The sequence below is a fragment of the Amborella trichopoda genome, chromosome 7 (assembly GCF_054954075.1).
Source record: "Amborella trichopoda isolate Santa Cruz 75 chromosome 7, AtrichopodaSantaCruz75HAP2 v2.0, whole genome shotgun sequence".
NCBI lineage: Eukaryota > Viridiplantae > Streptophyta > Magnoliopsida > Amborellales > Amborellaceae > Amborella > Amborella trichopoda.
The window spans coordinates 44,255,078-44,275,415 of NC_142342.1; the positions used below are offsets into that span (position 1 = coordinate 44,255,078).

General features: G+C 36.2%; 2 protein-coding genes across 2 annotated transcripts; one reads left to right on the forward strand and one right to left on the reverse strand.

The window, feature by feature from the left end:
- Positions 1 to 4,237: 4,237 nt before the first annotated feature.
- LOC18423120 (uncharacterized) lies at positions 4,238 to 6,180 on the reverse strand. The gene is made up of 2 exons (XM_006827756.4): positions 4,964 to 6,180; positions 4,238 to 4,559 (listed from the first exon to the last, which is right to left on the reverse strand). Exon 1 carries the CDS (start codon positions 6,055 to 6,057, stop codon positions 5,155 to 5,157), a length of 903 nt encoding a protein of 300 aa, XP_006827819.1. The 5' UTR covers positions 6,058 to 6,180; the 3' UTR covers positions 4,238 to 4,559; positions 4,964 to 5,154.
- A 6,961-nt stretch (positions 6,181 to 13,141) lies between these two features.
- On the forward strand, positions 13,142 to 14,613 carry LOC18423121 (chlorophyll a-b binding protein CP24 10A, chloroplastic). Its single transcript, XM_006827757.4, has 2 exons — positions 13,142 to 13,464; positions 13,796 to 14,613. The coding sequence occupies exons 1-2, from the start codon at positions 13,256 to 13,258 to the stop codon at positions 14,343 to 14,345; spliced, it is 759 nt and encodes a 252-aa protein (XP_006827820.1). The 5' UTR covers positions 13,142 to 13,255; the 3' UTR covers positions 14,346 to 14,613.
- Positions 14,614 to 20,338: the final 5,725 nt, after the last annotated feature.

Consider the following 20,338-nt stretch of genomic DNA (forward strand, 5'->3'; position numbering starts at 1 on the left):
AAAACATCCAACTCAGTAGCTAGGCAGAGTTGGTCGCGGTGGTGTGTCCCACAATGTGATGTCTTGAGTTCCATTCCCATCAGGTTCCAATTTAAAATTAAAGAAAATAACAAAAAAGAGACCCAAAACCATTAACATGTTTATTATATATACATAAAATGTTGAAACTTGCAAAATAATTAATGACCATCAAGTCATTCAAGAAGCCACCTCTTGGTTACTCCAATCACTTTAGAGTGATGTCATGATGCTCCTAAGAGCCTTAGCTATCGATTCATGCCTGCAGAACCATACTAAAGAGGACGGGGGGGGGGCGAGGGGAGGACATGTATATCTATAGAGATTGTATACAATAAGACCATTTACCTTTGATACAAAGAGGTCACAATTATTTAATAAACATCAGATGTGAAATCTGATAGCTTAAGTGTGTCACAAAGTTCGAGAAAATTCATTTTGAAATTTGAGCTTGGTCAATGGAATTAATGCATACACCCATATTCATATCCAATGGTCAAGATTAATTTTTCCATATAGATATATATATATATATATATATATATATATATATATATATATATATATATGGGATAATCTAAACTTCACAACCTTTCAAATTACAAAGGTTAAAAATAGAGAGTTGTGAAAGGTGGATTTACTAATTTTGTAGTCTATTTTTTTTTAAAAGTTACTTTTTGTGATATCTTCACCATTAAGTAAGGGCAATTTTGTAAATATTACTACAAGACAAGGGGTACTTTTGTTATCTCCATAAAAGGTAAAGTTGAAATTTTTGCTAAACGACAAGGGCAGTCTACAAATAAAATTCCAGGACACTAACTTCCAAACTGTCATTGTACTTTTGTAAAAATTTCAAATTTGCCCTTGCATAATTGTTCAGTTACCTATTAAAATAAGTTTTTAAACAAAAAGTAATGATCTTTTTGATAAATATACCCATCACAACCCCTTATAATTTTAACCTTTGCATTTAAAGGGCTTGTTAACTCTATACAAACCCTATATATATATATATATATATATATATATATATATATATATATAAACGGCATCAACACAAAGTTAGAACTTTGGAAGGATGCCCTAGAATCCAAAGGTTTTAAAATTAGCCAGACTAAGACAAAGTATATGGAATGCAAGTTTAGTAATAATAAGAGTAGAGACAATTAATTAAGATTGACGGCCATGAAATACAAAAAAGACCGCACTTTTGATATCTTGGGTCGATAATCCAAAAAAATGGAGAGATTGAGGAAGATGTCGCACACAGAATTAAAATTGGGTGGGCGAAGTGGAGATGTGCAACTGAAATTTTATGTGATCGCTGCATACCAATGAATTTGAAAGGCAAGTTCTATAAGACAGCTATGAGACCAGCTTTACTCAATGGACCAAAATGTTGGGTGGACAAAAAACAATATACCCATAAAATGAGAATAGCGGTATGAGGATATTCAGATGGATGAGTAGCAAGACAAGAAGGGACAGAATTCGAAATGAATCCATTTAGGAGAATTTAGGTATGGCACCAATAGGCGAAAAGATGAGAGAGAGTAGACTTAGGTGAGCTGGCCTTATGTGGTGTCGACCAAGTACAACAACTGTTAGGAGATGCGAATTAGTACAAGTGGAAGGACTGAAAAGGGCAAAGAGTAGCCCAAAAAGATGTGGTTGAAAGTAGTCCGAAAAGATATAGGGACTTATGGCTTCACTGAGGGTATTGCCTTTAATAGAGCAAAACAATGGACCACAATTCATACAGCCAACCCCAATTAATTGGGAAAAGGCTATGATGATGATGACGATGATAATGATGACGAGATGAAGACGATGATAATGATAATGATGATGATGATGATGATGATATATATATATATATATATATATATATATATATAGGAAAAAGCTAGGATTAGCCCACTAGTTCATATGAACATATGAGCCCAACGGCCCAGATTTAATCTGGGCCGATTTGACGGTCACGGATGTCCATCAGTGTTTGAATTTTAATTTTTTTTCTATTAATCCAAATCACTTGAAATTTTAGGTGTGTGTTCTTCTCATCAAGGCGCACCTAATAAAAATATAAAAAAAAATTATTGGTGAAAAATAAAATGACCAAAATACCCCGAAGCTTTTTGGGGGTATTTGGGTCATTTTATTTCATGCAAAATATTTTTTTGATATTTTTCAAATATTCACCTATTTTTTATAAACATACGCCTAAAATTTCAAGTGATTTAGATTTGTAGAAAAAAAATTAAAATTCAAACACTGACAGACATTTGTGATCATCAGATCGACCCAGATCCAATCTGGGCAATTGGGCTCATATGAACTCATATGAGCATATGAGCTAGTGGGCTAATCCCATCTTTTTCCATATATATATATATATATATATAAAGCTAATATTGACTCGGCTTGGGAGCTCTTCCTTCATGTTCATAAACCTTGAATGACCCTATCCATACCGCTCCCTCAGACACTGACCAGAGGATCTATCTCTAACTAAAGCAAGCCAAGCCAGGAATACCTTACCTTTCTTGTCCTTTCCTAACCTATCCTATCCTGTTCCACTAATCCCATCTAGTTTCGACACGAACCAGTACTGACTATGGCGCTTCTCTTCTCTCGGGCTTGCTCCCTAAAGGAATGCCTTCGGCTCCTGTCGCTTTGCTCCCGGAAGCCAAGCCCATACACACACACACACACACACACACACAAATACAAACACAACAAACAGCCCTTTAAACCTATAGGGCACAAAAGAATGTATCTTACTTTTATGGAATATAATATAGTCAGTAAGTTAGTTAAATACCAAAAATAAATCATATAAAAAAAAAAAATTGGCCAGCTATTTTTTGTACAATATAATCCTTTTTACTGAATACAAGGTTAACAGTTCAAAAAATAAATCAATAAATAACCACAAGCAACCGGTGAGATATGACATCTTGTCTTGAATCTTCTAGGGTTGCTAAGTGAGTCCAAGGCCAGTGCCTGCCCTGCCAGATTCTTTGTAGATCGCATGCCTTTTGTATGTTAAACTTCAAGAAGCTCAAGTGTTTCTATATTTAAGTTCTAGTGAAACTTGTGCCCTCATTGTATCGCTGACAGAAACTCTCAGGGGATATGTTCTATCTTGAGTGCCACAACAGCTAAAATCTGGAAGATATGACAACAGAATGAATTATTATGCAACGAAACGTTTTACGTTTATGAGGGTGGTTGTCTTCCTTGCAAAGGAGAGTAAAACTTTCATGGGGCTAATTTTTCTCCTCTTTTTGGGTTCTTTTGTTTTTTCATTGGGGGGCGGAGGAGGAGGGGGTCTATCTCGCCAAACTCTACATCACTAGACTCCATGGGCTCTTCTTATCTAGTCACTCAGATGAAGGCAAGCCTCACTGCTGGCCTGGTACTGATTCCACCCTGCAGAACAAACCTGATGTAAACTCTTCCAACAAAGGGCTAGGAGCACCAATCTCCATAGCCAAGCTCCTATTTCAGTTGATTCTTTGACAGGAAGAAACCTCAATCCCTGAATTGCCAAACCAAGGTTCTTGATATGATAGACAATCGACTGCATACCTAGGCATCATCCAACAACTAAAGCTGAGTGATAACCTCTTCATTGTGCAACTTAAACTCCTTGAATATACCCAATCCCATCACACTGTCTTGCCAAGATCGTCATCCTAAAAGCTACAAAGATAATGGCAAGCAAAAAATGGGCTCATAGTAAACCTCCAGAACTGCTGAAGAAGCACCTCAGAGAGGAATCCAATAGAGGGAAACCAATGAGCTACATACCATCATCAATCTCCTCCACTTATCCCCAAAATGCATGTGGTGAATTAAATATATTCCAAAAAGTCTTGCTTTACATCATCAGAAGCCTCTTCCAAATGAACCTTAACCATAATCCCATGTCATGCCTCTTCAAGCTCCAAATAGGTGCATCCATAGCCAATAAGCGTCATTGCTAGGAATTGCCTCCCTTCCATTAAGACCTTTGTGATATGCATGTGCACGTGTTTGTGTCAGAAAGAGATGGGAGAGGGTGAGATTTAACCAGCAATGAAAAGAAAATTTGTAGACACGCACTTCTGGTTAATTATGCAATTAAAGAAAATATGCAAGTTCTACTGTAAAGTAAATATGCAAGACAAAGCGAGAAAAGGTTAACCATGAGAGAGTAAAAAGGTTAATAGGAGGAAAGATGAAGGTATCCTATATTGACAATCAGAAAAAGAGAAAAATAATAAGTACAGTAGTGTCCTGAAGAACATATGAGAATCAGAAGGACTAGCAACCCACTGTTCAAGAAACATGAATCAAAGAATTCAAATTTCAGCCATTGCCACATGATTAATGGAATCATATGATTCATATAAGGTATGTACTAGGTTGCAGGATCAATTGATTTTACAAAGGAAAATTATCCAGTAACAACTTCAATATTGAACTAGTGACAAGGCAATAACGTATGTACAGCCTGGAGGGAGAGATCTTTCATATCTTTCATGATCCACCTACAATATGGGTCAAAAAGCCAATATAAGTGCTTCATCTATAAAACTGACTACAATCTATCACAATTCTCCCATTCAGGGCCATAAATTTTTTAAAAAATTATTTTTATTGAAATAATTATATCCTTCTCTTGTATGATAAGAATTGTCACTACTAGAACTAGTACTGGTTATAGTTCTTATACTACAACTCCCATTGTCACTATCACAGTATCACTTACACCCTGGCTTCCATGACAACTGCAGAATTAGACACTAAACAGTGGATGAGGAGGCAATTCAAAAGGATTAAAAGTTAAATATACAGTAGGCCAAGTTTCATAAAGGGCCACAAGCACCATGGCCCAATTCGGCTGCCATTGCAAAAGAAAAACAAAAATAAAAAAGATGGCTGGCAAGCTTACTGAATTGAGCAAATACTGTGGTCCAATAGCTAGCCCTAGACATGAAGTATCCACATCAGGACTTATACAAATCCAGCCTGCTCTCTGTAACTCGTGGAAGGAGCGTACATAACAAAAGCTTTACACATTATAAGAGGATAAGGAGGAATAAAGACTTTCCTCTAATAATCTGGGTTGGGAAACGAAGATCATCATGACGATGAGGGGAAGGCATCTTTAACAGCAGACGCGGCAGTCAAGTAATTGAGGGTGTTTCGAAGAGTCTCCTTCTCCCTCTTGAGCCTGGTGGCGGTGTCCTCTAATTCAAGCAAGGCCTGCTGCTCCCTGGGCGCCCCCTCGAATGTGCTCCCGACAAAGAAGGAAAAGGGGGTGGGGAACAAGTTCCTCCTCAGGTCCTGAGCCTCCTTCTCCGGCTTCCCATTCAACCTGTTGGAGAGCCTGATCACGTCCTTCATATATGTTTCGACCTCCGAGGCTAGCGCCTTCAGGTCCTCTTGCTGGTCCTCAGGGGGCCTGTCTTCCAACCACTGGACCTCAGCCACCAGATAGGGCTTGGTTCTGACGAGGTTGACGACTCTGAACCTCTCCTGGCCCTTGCATATGAGGAAGAAGCGGTCATCAACGAGGCGCTCGTGCTTCACCACCTCCCCGACGCAGCCCACATCAACGACCCCAGAGGTGCTGTCGGCATAGATGATGCCGAACCGGAGGTCCGTCTCAAGGAGGGTGTGCATCATCATCCGGTAGCGGAACTCGAATATCTGGAGAGGAAGGATTGCCCCGGGGAAGAGGACGAGGGGGAGGGGGAAAAGGGGCAACTCGACAAGCCCACTGCTTGATTCGGGAACTTCAGTACGGTGCCTCTCTGAAGATGAGGAGCAGCGAAGGACATGGTATTGTTGATGGATTGTTGGTGTTCTCTGATTCTGGAAGTTAGGGGTGTTGTTGAAGAGGAGGGGTCTGTCGGTGAAGCCCAATTTGGTGGTGGTGGTGGTGGTGGTGGTGGTGGTGGCGGTGAGAAAATGGGTTTTGGGGAGCATGAAGCCTTTGTTGCATGAAAGGCCTGGTGGGTGTATCATATGGTGGAGGGCCATGAAAGATGAAGATGATGCTCTACTCTACTATCAATATTGATTCTAGAAAGAGATGGAAGCAGGAGGAGGAGGAGAAGGAGGAAATCAACAGTTATGGCTTTGTGGCCGAATACATTGGAGAGCATATATTACTGAACAACACCAAATGATAGTATCAATCACTTCTCCCTGCGCTCGCTACAAAGAAAAGGGTTTTGGGCCAGAAAATAAAGATTTACCAAAGAGGATAAGTCGAAATGGAGAGTGGGTTTAAGATATTGTGCCATAGGAAGGAGCCACGTGGATCGTTGCTTATCGAAAATACAAAAACCTTCAAATTTGAGAGAGGAAGGAGCACGCCTATTCTGTGTTTTGTTTGTGTCTTTGAGCGGGACTGGTTCATGACATGCTTGCTTGCTTGCTCAGGACCCGAGCTTCCGCCAAATGAATTCCACCCCACGTTCTTGTTTTTTATGTGCTTTATCAGTCGTGCTTCGCAAATTCTTATCTATAACCTGAAAGGCGCCTTTTTTTGTTAGACCTCAGCTATGTGAAATTTGTAGGGTAGAAAGGAGGAGGACCCAAAGATTTAACCTATGCGCTCTAGAGTGGCAATGGACCGGACCCAATTCCAACTCACTGCGTATACTCAACATGGGTCCAGTATTTGGACCCGGCTGGTCGATTCCGAGACCAAAACTCCAACCCAAACACTATTTGGGTTCGGGTTCGGGTCCGATTGTACTCGACCCGTACCAGTAAACTATTGGAGATAAAATGTTTCATTTGGGTGTATTAATGATCGTATACAATAAGAACTCGTTGTCATTTTTAGCTATTAAATGGCAAATCAGAGGGCTTGAAATGTAATGGTGAGTGATTGTGACCTTCTTGCCAATAATATGGGTATATATAATGGTAAAAAACGACAACAAAAAAAGATGCTCATAATGACAGTGGCAATAGATCGGACTAGACCAGACTCGTGACCCAACGTGATAGACCTAAGACCCAAACGGGTATGGGTCCATGTTTTGAACCCGACGGGTCGGGTCTACGTCCAAAACTTGGACCCAAATACTATTCAAGTCTAGGTCCAAGCCCAACTAGACCCAACCCGAATCTGACCTATTGCCACCCCTATTGCACTCTGAAGTTTGGACAAATAAATATTCTGGTTCATTTATGCTTTAGCCATGGGCAGAATATTTGGTTTTTTATCATACATTAGACATTTATATAAGGGTGTGGTTTCTATAAGGTTGCAACCTTAAACAAATCCAATTAAGGTGCATCTCCACATTGTATCATAACATGTACTTCTGATGAAAAATTTATTAGGGTTATCTCAAAATCTATTTTCATGTCTAATTATAAAATTTTAAACTCAAAAAATGGTTAAAATCAAGTAGATCTATAAACATATGAAAATCTTGAAAATGGACGGTCTAGATAATGTATTGCAAGATGTACTATTTTTAGGACAAATTTTTTTTTTTTTTTCATATTCATACGTTTCGGAGATGATCAATTAGAGGTTTTTTTAACATTAAAACAACCTTTTTTGATGGATTTTTGGGGTGCATCTGTAATTTTGCATTTTAAGGTTCCTTTTCCTTTATATAATATGCCTCTTTTCCCCGGGGCCAATCTTTCATCCCAAGAAAAAGGTAGAAAGAAAGGAATATTATAGTAAGGATGAAGGAAAATTTTATGCTCTTTCACAACTATATTTAGCCCCAAAACAAATTTTTGCTTGCCCAATACTTTTTGAAGTTTTAGAAAAAAAGCTTCTAGGAGTTGATAATAGGGTAATAAGAAACAAATTTATTATGCAATGGAGACCTTGAGAAATTTCAGACTCTTCTCCTACTCCTACCTTAAAAGATGCAGCTGAAAATGAAATAATTGAATAAAACTCTGTAAGTTCTCTATCTGGTGATGATGAATTACTAGTCTTTTCTAATGTATCAAATTCGAAAAACGTTGCATTCCCAAACTCTTCTCCTAGTACTAGCAAAAATTAGAATAAATGGATCCGAAAATTAAGAAAAGATTTAATTATTTCTGAATATAGGAACTAACATAAATTTATGCATCAAAGAATGATAGAATTGTTTTTTTAATATTAAAGATGGAGGATATCAAGTTGGAATGCCCCTGCGACTCTAGATGAACCCTTTCACAGTTTCAATAGAGGATAATTTTTACTGTAGAAGGAGAAAAACAAAATTCTACCTCGAATTCCACCAACTTTTACAATGATGACAAGCAAAATACATGGGAATCCTACTATAATACGAATTATAAAAGATGTTCAAGAACTAGAAAAGGAATATAAGAAATATGAGATAAACCTAACAAATAAAGGGCATGAGTTTATGATACGGGGAGAAATAATAAACCAGAAAATAGATTTATAAAATAAAAAAGGTCAAGAAAATCTACCATATTTTTGGGTTTGCAAGGGAATCCACCCTAAAAATGATTTTTTCACAATATCAACTTTAATCAATTCTAATATCTCTTCTCTTTATAAGGAGGAAGTCTGCCTTTTAAATATACTTAGAAATAATAAAATAATAAATAAAACACATTTATCTCTCCCTTTCTAAAACTCCTTTCTTTCTTATAAAAATAACTTTTTTAAGTAAAAGATTGGTCCTAAAATTCTAAAAATAAATATCCTGTATACCTCTCAAATCTCTGCTAAATAAACTAAAAAGCCGAGTAATACCAAATTTTAAAATTCAAGAAAAGATCAATGGGCAAGGCCCAGACTTGGTTTAACAGGGCAGTCACACATGACCCTGATATTGGGGATTGTTGGGGCCCTATACTACAAGTTTGTGCTTCAGCATGGTGCTGAGGATAGCGAGAAAGATGTCCTCGATCGCTGCTGAGCCGAGGCATGGACCGATATGGACGCAGGTTTCTAAGGCCATTGAGAATTCTCATCAGCCAATGGAGGCCATCCTAAAAAAGGTGGTAGTTGCCTTGGGGAAAGATGAAGGATTTGTTGTCCCTGAATGTAAATATTAAGATAGTGTTGGTGTGGGACATTTGTTCTTCCATGCTCTCTACATTCTCTTCTTTTGTAGCTTATGGTATCCTTGTTTTTTTAAAACAATTTTACTTACTATGGCCAGTGCACAAGAGATGCTGAGGTGGGGTTTGGAATGTAGATGAAATTGATCATTTTTCCATGGTCATATGACTGCTACAGATGAAAACTCTTCTTGAAAGAACCTATTTGGTTAAGTTTCATAGCCAGTCTCATGCATACATCTATGTTGTTCATCACGTGTTACATGTATGAATGTCTCTTGAATTGATCTTCATTTATTGTTTAGTGAAGAATATCTGCTGTTCTGACTTTTTTCATGCGTTATTACTCCTTTTTTAAGAGCTGTTGTTTATTTATTTATTTTTTCAAATCCATTGCTGGCATTTTTAATCACTTGTACGTCAATCCAGTCCTTCTATTTATGCCCTTGTTTCTTCTTGTATTCCACCCTTTTAAATGACTTCAATTAGAAGTTATAAGTTGTTTTGTTGTTGATAAAGGAGAAAGCTGGTTTGTTGGTTTTTGTTTCTTAATTCATACCGTTGAAGATCTGGTTGAACTTTCTTTCTATTGATTATGCTACACCCTAGTTTGAATGATCTACACGCTGCTGCTCATTGTATTAAGTTGCTCATATTTTGTTTTGAGTACCTCTGGTTTCTTCTTGAATTGAATATTGATCAATATTCGTTAGAGCTTCAAATCTGAATGGTCAGGGTCTCTCTCAATGCGTTGTCATGGTCCATACTATCTTCTCACGTGGTTTGACCTTTGTTTTCGATCTAATATAACCTATCTGGTGTTCTGATTTTCTCCGAGTCTTGTTTTCTTTCTAGATATATTTATATTGCCGTCTCTTATTGAAATGTTTCCTTTCAATACAGTGCATGTGTCTCGAATGTCTTTGTGCATTAATCTAGTCATCCTACTTAACCTCTGGTTTTCTTCTTCCCTTTGAAATTCTTGTGTTAGAACTTTGGTTGTATTTTGTCTCTCAATCATTCTTATTGCTCTCACAAATATGGTTGAAATTAATTTCCATATTGATTATACTATCTTGTGATTTGAAGTAATTCCATGCATTGTTCTTTGTCTGAATTTGTTCTCACGATCCGTGCTTATGGTTCCGCAACAATATTCTATGTGGAAATGAAGTAATTCTCTCTCTGTCTTTGCTCTCAAATATTCAGCTGCATCTGCTACATTGGGGATTTCGATTGGTATTGCTATTTTATAAAGGGGAATATTTTGGTGAAATTGGGGTACCTCGTTGGTTTTTGAGTATTTTCTAGATATTTCTTTTGCTATTGTAAGTTGTTTTTCGTTATCGTCAGCAATGCGGGGAAGTTTGTGGAATGATGTTTTCAATAAAATACCCTTGCCTGTTTGTGTAATCATTTATCTTATGACGAGCAACTCTCTCTCACACGCACATTTTTTGGATATAAACCAGATTGATTTAAGGCTTTACCATGTGTTCCTCTTTTCTTAAAAAGAAAGGAGTTTTGTTTTTGTGAGGTTGGTTGATCTAAGGAGGTTTCATCCCTAAAAGTTTGTTTGTGGTCTTAAAATCACTTTAAGAAAGGGTTTTTGGTGAGAGATTGTACGCACTATATGATCTTTTGGAGTGAAAAACAACAGAGCCCCTTAGGCAGGGGAGTGAGTCCACTACTACTGCATCATATGCTATTTCTCTGTGCCAAGAAAAAACGAAGAAGATTTTTGACAACAATAAACTTTTGCTATTTCATGCTTCATGTTAGAAATAGTTGGGTGAAAAGGAACAAAATTAGAATGAATTTTCTTTTTTATTTCTAAACACGCAACAACGCTTTTTCAAGATGATATTTGTCCCCTCCAATAATGTGAATAATGTTCATAAAGAGGCTAATTCATCCTCATGATACAGGGAAAGGTGTTTTTGTTGCTTTTCAAGGTTCCGTGCATCTGCACTAGATGCCCACTGTAGAGCAAAAGAGTGTATTCTTAGAGAGAATTCGAATTGAGAAAGAGAGAGAGGTAAGAAAAAAAAGAAGAGAGCGCAAAAGCTCTACAAAATTTGTGTTAAAATGGGTAAAACCGGTGTTTTAAAACTGGCAATTTCTACTTTGAGTCACTGTTCCGGATGCGAAATCTGTCGGGACTGAATTGGTTTTGGAATGGTATGGGTCTCGGACCAGTTCCCTCCATAAATCCCCTTTTGTCTTTTTTTTTTCTTTTAGCTTATCTAATATTTTTTTGCCGTTCCCCCTTAAATCCCCACCCCATAAAATTCTATTTTATTTTTATTTTATTTCTTTTATTATTATTATTATTAGATCACTGGTCCAAACGATGCCAGAATGATTCAAATCGCTGATCTAGCCGATCCGAACCAGGATTGAGGGTGGATGATCCGCCCCACCGATCTGTTTTTTTTAAACATTGGAAGAAACAAACTCATTAAATAGAGCTATGGGTGACTGGCATGTGACTGTTCAAGTGAACATTTACATATTGCTTTAGAGCATAATGTGATTGTTGGGATTCCAACAGCCACCATCAACAACTATCAATTGTTGGATGTGAGCAGTTACATGCCCTTCCCGTTTGTCTCAATGGCTGCAATTAGGTTTATATGCCTTATGTCCCGTTTGTCTCAATGGCTGCAATTAGGTTTATATGCCTTATGTCTTCAATGGCTAGTGACCTTGAGAGCATAATGTGACTATTGAGATTTAGGAAATGGGCTTGGGTCAAGAAGGTAGAGGCCAGAATTTGACAGCCCAATGTCTTAAATTCTAGTCCTATGTAACCTTCTCAAAAAAAAAAAAATATGTGACTTTTGGAATTTCAACAGCTTCCATCAACAACCATCAATCGTTGCATTCGAGCAATTACATGCATTGCCCATTGTTTCAATGGCTATGATCAGTTTCATGTGCCTTTTTTCATGTGCCATATTTGTGCCTCGAGCCCGACCTGCACACACATGCACAAGTGCGGGTACAAGTGCGGGTACGCCATCAAACATGCTTACGCCATCACGTACGCACACGCATGCGTGCACCCACACTCTCACCTTTGTTCTAAGATCATAAGGTATGGGAAGGGGAATGTCCATACATATATAAACCATCAAATCCTCACTCTCTTCTTTAATGTGGAATTAAAAGCCCCACCTTTCTCTTAACTTATTTAAAACTTAGAAAAACTGCACAAAATATAATGTTATTTTGAAATAAAACCAAATATTTTTCAAAACAAAAAATCCTAATAATAGTTCATTCACTCCTCAGAATTACTGGTTTTGGGCTTGGGGCATCCATGCGATGTGAAATCATAGCATCATAAATGTAATGTGCGGTCTAAGTGGCAGGATGCTGATGCATATATCCATCGTTGTATTATATGGTTGGGGTGGTGAGGCCACTAAACGTCGAGTTCTATTCCTATTAGAACCTTTTCCGAACATAACTACCACATATATGCATGTGTGTGTGCTTGCATGTGCGTGAGTTTTATTTGGGAGGGGGTGGGGGAACTCCCATGTGCAGAGTTCATCATCATCATCATCATCATCGTAGATTCAATATTCATAAAAAGGTTTTGCAAAGATTTGAGATGATCAATCAAAGGGTTTTTGAACATTAAAACTACCTTTTTCGATAGATTTTTGAGGGGCATCAATAGTTCTACATTATAAGATATAAACTCTTTCCTCTTTTTTTTTTTCCATGTACTTATGTATCTATACATAAATTTGTCTATGTGGGTGTTGTGTGGTCTCCATGAGAGTGTGCGTATTTTTACCTATGCATCCATACATAAATTTCTGTAGGTGGGTGTTGTGTGGTCTCCATGATCTCATAATAGAGATTAATTGATTTTTGTGGAATGCGTGGTCGAAGGATCTGAGGTGATGGTTGGTTCCACGTGTCAGGAGAATGACATTGGGTTCAGGCCATTGGTGGGAAATCTATCTTTGGGGATTTCATGGCCCCCATCCCCCTACTCCCGTGGCCACAGATAAAGCCAGAAGTTATTAACACACATAACACAACATTAGTAGTAGGAGACAGGAGAAGGAGAAGAAGAAGCGCAGACCCTGCGGTGCGTGCGGACCTTGTGGTTTGGTGCGAGTGTTTGAGGTAAAATTTTGAAAGACGATCGATGGCAGCTATCCCCACGGCTACCCCATTCCTAAGCGGAGGCAGCACTCGAGGAGCACAACGGCTCCGGCAGCCAGGCGGCTTGCTTCTCTGCGGTGGCTCTTCCAGTCGGCAGGTGGTGGTTGCGGCGGCTGGTGCTGCTAAGAAATCTTGGCTCCCTGGTGTCAAAGGAGGAGGCAACTTCGTCGATCCCGAATGGCTCGATGGCTCGTGAGTACACTACACCGCTCACCACCTTTTCTTCTCTCTCAATTCTACCGATCATGAACACAGATATTTGATGCATGTGAAACGATGAAAACTGTACTGTTTTTAATTTCAAAAGAAATAAATCATTCACATTTAGAGCAGAGATTAGAGTTTATGTTTCCGATGAAGGCATTAGTGCACATCATCGACATCTTTCAAGTTTGAATTAAGTAACATTCTCCTTTTCCAATTCGATTTCTCATTACATATTTCTATATAAATTACAACAAAGGTATAGGAAGAGATACGTATTTATTATCTGAGAAATTAATCCCTAAATTTCTTCTGACAGGCTTCCAGGTGACTATGGGTTTGATCCCCTGGGGTTGGGCAAAGACCCTGCATTCCTAAAATGGTACAGAGAGGCAGAGCTCATCCATGGGCGCTGGGCTATGGCAGCGGTGGTCGGGATCTTCGTGGGCCAGGCATGGAGCGGCATCCCGTGGTTCAAAGCTGGTGCCGACCCAGGTGCCATTGCCCCCTTCTCTTTTGGGTCCTTGCTCGGGACGCAGCTGCTGCTGATGGGTTGGGTGGAGAGCAAGAGGTGGGTGGACTTCTTCAACCCCGAGTCACAGTCAGTAGAGTGGGCGACACCATGGTCGAGGACCTCCGAGAACTTTGCGAATGCCACTGGTGAGCAGGGGTACCCCGGGGGCAAGTTCTTCGACCCTCTGGGTCTTGCTGGAACCATCCAGAACGGACAGTACATCCCAGACGCAGAGAAGCTCGAGAGGCTGAAGTTGGCGGAGATAAAGCACGCCCGCATCGCCATGCTCGCAATGCTCATCTTCTACTTCGAGGCCGGACAAGGCAAAACCCCTCTCGGAGCCCTCGGATTGTAATCTCGAAACATTACAACTAATCTTCATCTCCATTCACAATCCTTCCTCCTCTCCTCTGTATTTCACAGTGTTTGTGTTTGGTGAGCCAGCCATATTGGGGACAGCATTGCAATGCATTGCCTTTCATTTTTTCTTGTCTGTGAATGTAACAAACTACTGCTTCACCTTTTCACCCCACTCTCTTTCTACATACGTAGGTGTAATGTACAAGAGTTTAAGCACCTTATTATTTTCAATTCCAATCTTAAAACTATTAAGATTATCTGTATACCCCTCTTCTCACTTGAATTCTAGTCGAACAAAAATGTCACCTCAACTAAATAATCATTCACAATCGCCGATGCTATTTTATACTATAATTATATTTATCTTTAATACATGGTGGTCACAATTAATTTTGACCGTTTGATGTAAAATTAGATAGCTGCATTTGTTTTATTTACCATGTTTAAACTTTAAAAAAAATTATCAAACTTTGTAACACACCCAAGGATTTTCAAATAAATAAAAGAGTGAGTTATTCATTCCTAACCTTGAATGAATGGGGCCATTTTTACTTGGGTAAATTAATGCAAGCAAAATGCTTGTATTACCGTCGATATTCAAGATTAGAAACTTTAAAAACCATATCCAATGAAAAACACAAGTTCCCTTTTCTTAAGCTTAAATAACTAAGGATTCGCTTGTCATGTAGCTTGTGTTGCCTCGGCTTGAACCAAGCGATCTCAATATCCCTTGGCCTGGTGGTCGGGTCGGCTCGACCAAGAGAATCAGTGAGTCCACCTTACCTAGGGTTTGGGTCCAAGTCCGATTTTAAGGCACGGCTAGTTAGGCATAGTTCCAAAGTATGGACCTAACAATTCACTTGGGTCCAATCGGATTTAATCGGGTCAAGTTGGCATCAATTGGATTGGATTGGATCTTCTCTATATGTGCATGTGTGTGTGGCGGTTAGGATCGATTGGATTAGAATGATCTCATAATGAAACTATGATTCCAAAAAGCCATATTTTTAATAGGTTTTTGTTAGACTACACCACTTGTTTGACCCTAAATTTTGCATATACACACACATATGGGAGTGATTTCATGTAATAGTTTTATACAGACACCATCAGAAATCATGTTAGGAGTTTTCTGTTTTAAATGTACTCTTTTCATACTAACAAAAAATGTCAAAAAAAATAAAGTTCGAAAATGCACTCTAAAAAGTGTTTTTCACTAAGGCCCCCTTTGGTTCCCTGGACTTTTCAATATTGTAGAAAATTATATCAAGGATTGGTATTTACTAGAATTGACATTTCCTGGTATATGGTATATGCTGTTTGGATTATATCCGATAGAAACCAAGAAAATACAAATTTACTGTTTGGATTGCCTGAAATATCTTTTTTCTGGAAATGCAAATCCTATCTCTTTATAAAAAATTTGAGATAATTTCTCTCTCTAAAATTTGATATGGCTTTCGCTCGAGAATTTTAATACATTCTCTTTCAACAACTTAAAATTTGAAATAATTTCTCTCTCTCAAAATTTTTGAGGTAATTTTTCACTCTAAAATATTTAGATATTCTCTCTCTAAAATTTGATATAGTTTCTCGTTCCAAAATTTTGAGATACTTTCTCTCTTTAAAACTTAAATTTTGAGATAGTTTCGCTCTCTAAACAATTTCATGTAGTTTCTCTCTCTAAATTATGATATAATTTCTCAATCTAAAAATTTAAAGTACTTGTTTACTCTAAGATTTGATATAGTTACTCTCTCTAAAATTTTAAGATGCTCTCTCTCTCTCTAAAACTTTATTTTTGAGTTAGTTTCTCTTTCTAAGATTTTCAGATAGTTTCTTTCTTTAAAATTTTAATATAACTTATCTTTCTAAAACTTAAAATTTGAGATAATTTATCTAAAAATATTGAAATAGTTTCTCTCTAAAAATTTCAAGCACTTTCTCTATCTAAAATTTGATATAGTTTCTTTCTCTAAGTTTTAAGATAGTTTCTCTCTCTAAAATTTAAAACTTGAGATAGTTTCTCTCTTTAAAAATTTTCAAGTAGTTTCTCGATCTAAAATTTGATATAGTTTATAATTTTTAAAATTTTAATAAACTCTCTCTCTAAAACGTAAAATTTGAGATAGTTTTACTCTCTAAAAGTTTTGAGATATTTCTCTCTAAAAAATTTGAAGTAGTTCTCACTCTAAAATTTAGTGTAGTTTCTCTCTCTAAAATTTTAAGATGCTTTCTCTCTCTAAAACTTAAAATTTGAGATAGTTTCTCTCTAAAATTTCAAGATGCACTCTATCTAAAAAATTAAGATAATTTCTCTCTCTAAAAAAATTCACGTATTTTCTCTCTCTAAATATTTCATATACTATCTCTAAAATTTGATATATTTTCCTTCTCTAAAATTTTAATTTGTTTTCTCTCTCTAAAATTTGATATAGTTTCTTTGTCTAAAATTTAATATGTTTTCGTTGTTCAACAACAAAACGGGTCGTTTCCATAAAATGTCAATTCCACCTATTTTTGTAGAATAGAGATTTCCAAAATTTAAACTTAAAATGAGCATTCAAGAATACCATGAAAATTTCAATTCCAAAAAAAATCATTTCTAAAACCAATTTTAGAAGTCTGAATCGAAGGAGCCAAACGGCCCCCAAATGAACATAAGCCATCTATTTTGACGGGAAGGAATTTGGTAGATGGCTTTATCATCATTATATAGACCATTTTGTTGAATTATTTATTTATTTATTTTATTTTATTGAGTTCTTAAAGGCTTACCAAATAGATGCTTTGGATTCATTTAATAGAGTTGTTATGATATATACATATATACGCATAATGGGTCGAGCGGACCCGGCGATTGGGCCTCGGTTGACCCTAGGGTTCTGTCGATTGGGTTGGTATTGGGAACACAAAATAAGAAAATTTATAGGTGATTCTGGATTCTTATGAATATGAATATTTATACCATTTCACTTGAGCCAATTAACTGACCGCAATTGTGCCAAATCCCTCAATTGGTTCAGGTCCCATATTTAAAACAAGGGTATTTTAAGTAGGGAAAAGTTTATATGGAGCTCTAAACAATCAAATTCGACCCTACTTCAAAAATTTCACTATAAGATATTGTTTTGATGCCCAAATATCTTCAAATTCATCATCTCAACATCAAGATGCATGGACATGATGAAAAAAGGGATTTCAAGTTTTGGAAATAATGTATTTTGTAACGTACTTTTGGACCGTCAGATTTCAAGATTTTCAAGTTTTCATAGATCTCTTGATCTACATTATTTTTTAAGCTTTAAACTTTATAAATAAAGATGAAAATATATTTTAAGGCTATCAAAATGATTTTTGGCATTGAAACCAAATTTCTTGATACTATTTGAAGGTAGGCTCTAAATAATAAAATTAGACCTTACCTTCAAATAGTATCGAGAAATGTGGTTTCAATGCTGAAAATATTTGTAATAGCCTTAAAATTTATTTTCATCTTTATTTATAAAGTTTAAAGCTTCAAAAACAGTGTAGATCGATAGATCTAGAAAACTTGAAAATCTTGAAAATTGATGGTAAACAAATATGTTACAAAATACACTATTTTCAAAACTTGAAATCCATTTTTTTCTCATGTCTATGCATTTTGATGTCGAGATGATCAATTTGAGGATATTTAGGTATCAAAACAACCTCTTGTAGTGAAATTTTTAGGTAGGCTCAAATTTGATTGTTTTGAGCCTCGGCTCTATATAAACTTTTCCCTTTAAGTATTCTTAAATAAAAATTTTAAGCAAATACCTGGAAGGAACGTGAGCCCAACAAATTTAAGGAATCTAATGGTAAATTGGGTGTTTTTATTGCCTTAATCGATTTTTCAAGTCGTTTGACATTTTAATGATAATTTTCCAAAGGCAAAGGCCGGCACGGCTATGTTTTGTAGATGACAAATATCTAGGGGTCTTCAAATTTATTTCCCTTTCTTTGTTTTGTTGGAAAAAGATAAATTTTTTCTTTTATCTGTCAAAAAAAGGGAGAAAATATTTCGAGAAGGCCCTCTACTCTTGGTAGGAATTGAGCTTAGATTGTAGCCTTGCAAATCGTCGAGAACTAACCAATAAAGTATGGACTTTTTTTTTTTAGTACCTCTACACCTTAGTCACCACATTGTGGTTTTCATTCCTTCTGATACCACTAAGCTAACATCTTAAAATAAAAAAATAAAAAAAGGTTTAGGATTTCATGTAAAGTAGTTAACATTAATTAGTCCCCCTAATGGTCCTAAAAATAAAAAAAAATGGTCCCCCCTCATAATTTTTTTCTAACAATAATACAATAAATTTTACATTATTCTTCCACTTACAACTATTTAATATTTTTTTGATGTTATGAATACTTCACATGGATGTTACCGCAAAACATAAATTAGTAATCCAAGGCTATTCTCTAAATGTGGTGGGAAGAATTAGAAAAATTGAAAGTACATATCATTATGAGGTCAAGTTTGATTGGCAAGTTATGAGTTCACTTTCTAGCACCATATTGTTGTTAGGGCACGCAACAATTCCTTTGACCTCTCACCCTATCAGCTCTAACAATAAGGTACCACCCAACTTTTATTCATAAAGCCCTTTAATTACTTGATGTTATAGTAATATCAATAATAATAATAGTAATAGCAATATCAATTAGTATCAATAATAACAACAATAATAAATGTTGGTTTTTTAATTTTATGGTATTTAAAAAACATCAACTATTTTTTATATTTTATGCACTAAGGAACTATGAATATTTTTTTAAGTTTGAGAGTAATTTAGAGTTTGAAGTTTTGAACCCTTTGATCACATATAAAATGCACAAATGTTCTCGAATTGAAACTTCAAGGTTTTGAACTGACATATCACTCGGGGAAAATAGACATCAGTTTAGAACTTGGAGTTTTGAAACGGAGAGTATTTTGGAGAAAATTAAGAATTTTAGAAAAGAGACATGAATGTGTAAACTATGTACAAAAATATGGGACACTTACTGAATAACACGAAACTTAAAAGATATTTACCTCAATTTCCTGATTATATATTACAATTACTGTTCTTATTATTATTCATTCCTTTATTTATTCCAATAGAAAAAACCCAAATAAAATAATTGAGGGTATCTTTCAATTTACATAAAGTAAAGGAACATATCCAACGGAGTGGATCACATGCTTGCTTGCAACCCACGCAGTCAAAAGAAGACAATCGAAGAACAAACCAAGGAGGGTAGCGACCACATATGTATAATACAAGTTAATAAGGTCATTATTTTACGCAAAAAATAAAACAAAAAAAATTAGGCATCCCCCAAAAATATTCACAAAATGCTATTTAAATAACCCCAAATGTAACTGAAAATTAATCTCTAAAAGACACGGTTTCTATGAGTCCACATACTCACATGTAGAAATGTGGACCTCTTAATAATTTATTTTTGAAAAATGTCAAAAAATATTGAAAAACTTAATTTCCTGAAAACAATCACGAGAAGCATAAGATATAGTTGCCATTAAATGCTTAAACGATATAAAAAAAATGGACACTCTAAAAATAAACGCAGGAGATATAACCCCAAAAGTAAATGCTCTCTTTGTATTATTGGGTTCAGATGTATAGCTTGTAAATTCGAGAGAGTTGACCCTAAAAAACAATAAGCAAAGAGTCGGCAGAAACTGGCAAAACTAGAAAAAGAAAAATAAATTTAAATAAGGGTGTGGTTTTTATAAGGTTGCAACCTTAAACAATCCAATTAAGACGCACCTTCAAAATTTATCATAAGATATAATTTTGATGTAAAATATTCTTAGAATTATCTCAAAATCTATTTTTATATCTAAATAGAAATCTTTAAACTCCAAGAATAGTTAAAATCAATTAAATCTATAACTATATGAAAATCTTGAAAATAGACGGTCTGGATAATGTGTTGTAAGATGTACTATTTATA